Source organism: Cheilinus undulatus, linkage group 16 (genome assembly GCF_018320785.1).
Source record: "Cheilinus undulatus linkage group 16, ASM1832078v1, whole genome shotgun sequence".
Lineage (NCBI taxonomy): Eukaryota > Metazoa > Chordata > Actinopteri > Labriformes > Labridae > Cheilinus > Cheilinus undulatus.
The window spans coordinates 36811418-36816801 of NC_054880.1; the positions used below are offsets into that span (position 1 = coordinate 36811418).

At 41.5% G+C, this 5384-nt stretch overlaps 1 protein-coding gene across 1 annotated transcript; it reads right to left on the reverse strand.

Annotated features, from left to right (window-relative positions):
* Positions 1–2600: 2600 nt before the first annotated feature.
* Positions 2601–3686, reverse strand: LOC121524205 (4-galactosyl-N-acetylglucosaminide 3-alpha-L-fucosyltransferase 9-like). The gene has a single exon (XM_041809479.1). It carries the CDS (start codon positions 3684–3686, stop codon positions 2601–2603), a length of 1086 nt encoding a protein of 361 aa, XP_041665413.1.
* Positions 3687–5384: the final 1698 nt, after the last annotated feature.

Sequence of the window (5384 nt, forward strand, 5' to 3'; positions counted from 1 at the left end):
ACATTTAGCCTGAAGAACAGGGTCTAACCCAGCAACAAATCTTCTAAAGCGTTCCATGTCAATAGCTGACTGTCCATAGTTAGGGAAAGCCTCCAGCACTAGACGTGTGATTTCAGCAGCATAAACCTCCAAAGGCTCCTTAGGTAAACGCTGACGGGCATTGACAAACGTTTGGAAGTGAAGCATGAATTCTTTCCTCCCAAAAACTTCATTTAGCTTAGCTGCACACTGTTCATAGTCTTTCTGCACTTCTGGTGATAAAGACACCCAGTATGCTAAAGCATCTCCACTGAGGCGAGTAGGGAGTATTGTGGCAATGTCTAGCTGCTGTCCATCCGAACAGGCCTTAACAGCTAATTCAAGTCTTATTTTCCACAGTGAAAAACTCTCCTTGTCCTTACCATCTCCGTGAAAATATGGCGGTAGTTCCACTCTGTAGTGAAGCACGGTCCTAGTATCCCTTTGATAGTTGCCGTGCGCGCCATCCTGATCAGAGAGAGCTCCGTCGTCCTCTGGTACATCCACGAGCGACTCTTGCGACATGCCGAAAACACTGTCCAACTTAAACAACCAGGAGCCAACCGGCGGCTGCTCGTACCGGTTTCCACCGTCCACACGATTGTTAAAAGTCCAACGACTTAAACAAAGTCACAGAAAGGCACCGAGGTCCGCAGCCGCTGTCCGGAATGTCCACTGATGTAGATAGTTGAATGCCTTGGCTAATCGGAGCTAAACACCGCTGCCACCAGTCTGTAACCCTCCTTTCCTGAATAGTTCCCTTTTCCAGTCTCTTCTGGGAGTAGGTGATAAACGGGCTACAGGGTTATTCCACAGTGGTCTTTATTTGGCTCCAATAGACACCAAAACGGCATAACAGTACAGCGTTCCCTTGTCAGTACGTGCTCACAGATACCTGAGTAACAACTCACACCGTCCCACTGTTTTTACGTCCCTCCTGAAACTACGACCGGTAGGAACTAATCTTTACAACAATAGAAAGGGGACTTATACAGTAACTTACATATTACACGTGTAAACATAAATAATATTTAGAGTACAGTGAATGCAAATAAGATAATAGTTGTTAATAATTATAAACTTAATTCTGTAACCCATAAATAATAAGAATAGGACAGAATCACTCCTGCAGTAATAAACTAAATACAATGCAGTGCACAAACTACTATAATAACCACCAGGAGATTTATGAAGTCAAGTAATATTAATTAACTAAACAAATGTACTCTGTGTAGCAATAATGGTTACACTAATATTAAAGCATTTACTGTTAATTAACTTCATTTAAAAAATCAGAAATGCAGCTGATTTCATAAACAAACATATAATTCATAAACATATATATTCTCAGGTCGCGGCACTGATAAATTCCACTGGCCAAAGTGGCTAGTTGGAGTCAATCTGGCACCTGCCATCGCCTAAATCCACTTGCATTTGGCTAGTTGTAAATGTCAAGCCCTGATTACATATAATGTATGTATTTTATGGAATCATAGAGTGTAAAAAGAACTGGACAAAGCCTGTGTGACATCAGCCGTTTGATTACAATAGGCAGACTCAAACAGCTTTGCAAGCCAATCCGGGACGGCTTCCATATTGAAATATGGGTCTAAACCAAACTTTATATTAGCCTTCCTAACTCGATTTCCTGTCAGCTAGTTAGCTAGCATTCTGGTTAACAGAAACATAGATTCTACCTGTCAAGCTATCCGCCAATCAAATGAGACGCGCCAATTGGTGTACAGTAAGGATTTTACTCAAAATAATCGAAACAATTGTGGTACAAAAAAACTCACTCCCCATACAGTGTGGGGACATGAATACATTAGCTACTGAGACGCGTTTGGTTTTTTGAACAAGGCTGTAAACTCGTTTATTTTTAGTGTGAAAAAATGCTTTTTTGTTGTGCACGGGACTTCCAGTGTTCCTGCAGACAGCCTCAAGTGGGCAATCGCGGTATTGCAATTTTTGCACTTCGTATTGGCTTCATTTTTGAGGGCTGGATGTTCCTGCTTGATTGCAATTGTATCTTTTTTTCCTCTTGGGGTAAATTTGAACCCAATGAGGCGGCCTTTACATAGCCCAGTTTTCAACATTATTTTTAAGGCTATATTTAGCCCAAGTTAGACAGACTAAATACAGTCCAGTTTTCAATAACTATGGTTGGGCTATATTTGTACTGAATCAAATGGACTAAACAAAGCTCAAATTTCAGCACCTTTTTGGGATATACTAAGGTTTTGACAAAGACAAGAGTTAGGCCAAACAGCAGTGTCCAAATGACCTCTAATGTTTGGTGCAAACAGCACAAACATTTTTGGTGATCTCCAAATGGGCTTCCATGTGTTTTATAGGAATACAACCCTTGTCTTAACTGTGCAAAGCCAATGTGTGGCTAAATCCTGGTTACTTGTACCTGAGGAATAGATTTTCAACCCAAGTAAAGCTAGTAATTTCTTCAGTTAAAATGATTGTAATCATAATGCTAATTCTGTTGGTTCATATGCAGCCTTCACTGTGCTACTGGCAGAATATTCAAAAATATTATTCAGAATCTGTGTAAACCCAATCCTGTTTGACCCTCAGTGAATGACCCCTGAATAGTACCAGCTGTAAATGTCATGAACCACATGGAAATTACGGTCTCTTGAAATGTGCTCACAGGCGAGGCAGATGGGCTGAATGAATTCATTCTGGGTTGAGAGGAGGTGAGGGGTGACGGAGTAGTACTTCCTCCACTCAAAGTAACGCATGTACTCTGTATCGTTTTTGTCCAGACGGAGGAGAAACTCAGCCAGAGCTTTATGATTGGGGAAATCATTCACATGAATGAAGGCATCTGAGGGAACAAACTGTTCGTAGTTTGCTCTTGGAGGACCCAAAACTACAGGGACAGTCCCTGCTACGAGGGGCCCGTTGACCTTCTCAGTGATGTAGTCTACACAGATCGAGTTCTCAAAGGAGAGGTAAAACTTACAGCTACCAATGGTGGGATAATATTGGTCATAGCTCAACCTCTTCCCAGTGTGAGCTGAACCAAAAAGGCTGGTAGGAATGTATTTGGACAGTTCTGCATAGTACTGTTCTCTCCCGGATGTTACACTTGCTCTATTTTTGTTGCTGACGATCCAACAAACCAGCTTGTCCTTCTTGGGCAGAACGATGGGCTCTTTATTTTCAGTGTCCCTGATGGTGACTTCATTCCTCACCACAATGTCAGAATCTCTCCTGTAGCTCAGCGTCAGGTTGAATATGTTCTCCAATCCCCACGTTTTTGCTGTGTTCAGTGGAGATTCTACATTGAACCAAATCCATTTCTGAAAAGGAGGACGTGGATCTTTGGGTAAGTTTCGCAAAAGGAAATTTCCGTAGATGTGTTTATGGTAGAAAATGACTCCCTGGGCTTTGCTGTAGAGGGTTCTGTTATCTGTCAGAACACAGCCGGTGATGTTGTAGAGTATAGCGCAAGCTTTGAGATCAAACTTGAAACCAAGAGGCCAAAACCACAGCAGGAGTATGGGCTTCTCATTTGGATCCACGGCTTCAGCTGTTGTAGACTGGCAAACACTGGGTGGAGGCTCAAAATACACAAAGAATGCCACGACTGAGCTGGCAAGGCCGATAGCAGCTAGCTTTGTGCAAAGCGCTGTTTTTTTGGACGCTGACATCTGTGGAAAAAGGGGAAAAAGAAAAATGTGGTATTTTTATGGTGCATCACTGGTAAACCACATCAGAAGTTACAGCACAATGTGTGAGTCTGATTTTAGAGGCATGTGGTTCAGTTGCTTTCCCTATGAATGCAGTTATTAACCTGATATGCCAGATGGATGTGTTTCACACATGTGTTTCACACATCCATCTGGGAAAGCTTCAATAGGAAATGTTTGAGAAAAGACAGAGGCTTTGAAAAAAATTCAAAGTATGATTGGGTGAACGTTCCGTCTGTCAAATCTCTATGGGCCAATCAGAGCATCAAAACACATGACGTAGCCACTATCAAGCTGCGCATGCGGAGCTACTGAAGATTAACGCGAAACATGGCGACTACAGACATGCAAGTACTCAACTTTTGTCATTTTTGAAAAGAAAACAACTCACTGCTGTTCTTTGTTCTTCTTTTAACGAAGAAATGTTGTCAAGTTTTGATAAAACTGGCGCTTTAGCAGCATCCACGCTAATCTCTTCCTCCGTAACTGCACCAGCTCTTGCTGCTGCTTGTTTAAGTCACGACTCTGCTGCGCCTGAAAGTACTGCCCCTCATCACTGATTGTTCCTGTCACTTTCTAACCGGGCCCAAACGGTTCAGATGGGAGCTTTGCAAGATGGATTTGCCAGTGAAAAACAAGGAAGCGGGCGTATCCATCTGCCTTGCCAGGTTAGTTCTTGTCCCTTTTATCCAAAAATCAATCATAATGGTGTTAATTCCACAGTGGCCTGCTGTCCTCTCTGTCATCTCGGTAGCTCAACAAGCTAACAATGTGTGCGTAATGGCACAGAATGTTTACTTTCCTCTGGCACGGCGCTACGTGCCAATGTAACTACAGGAAGAGAGAAAGACAGAGCAGATGCTTCAAGGAGCTTCCTTTTTTTCTTCCTCTCTTTTTGAAGCAATGGAAGAGAGAGGATTTTTTTTTCTTTCAGTAATGGATTACTTTTATGAAAATGTAACTAATAACGGGATTACTTGAATTGTAAAACTAATGCGTTACATTACTCGTTACAACAAAAAAGTAATCAGAGTACTCCAACAGATTACTTTGTAACTTCTTACCCCCAACACTGGTATTGAGGCACACAATCAAACCGCAAATACTAGACTAAGGCTGCTACAATACAACTGGCCAATGTGTAACCAGCAAGGTTACATAAATTTAATAACAATATTCCAGACAGTTGTTTTAAATGTGGACGATATAAAGGCACACTTTTCCATTGTGTATGGGAGTGTTAGGAGATTGCAGCTTTCTAGTGTGAATTTCACAAATAATTAAGCTACCACTTGATCCCAAGCTGTTTATTTTTGGGTTGTATCCAGCCACCCTAGTCATACCAAGAAATAGTTTGACAGCTCTTTTATGGAAAAACACTCAGAGACCACAGCTGAGAGAAATGAGTGGCTGTTATGCTATGGAGAAACTAACTCATATTTTTAAAAGGAAAGATGAATGTTATGAAAAAATTTGGGGACTTTTCTCCCGACTGTTGGGCAATGTTAAAGTGTTGCAATTATTGTAAAGGGATAATGCTGGGAACATAAGCAGGATTTGTTTTACTCTTAAGATAAAATACACATGATCACTGCTCTATCCAAAGATAGACTGTTTGTTGTTTCATAGTGCCCTAAAAACTATTAAGAAGCCTTTAAT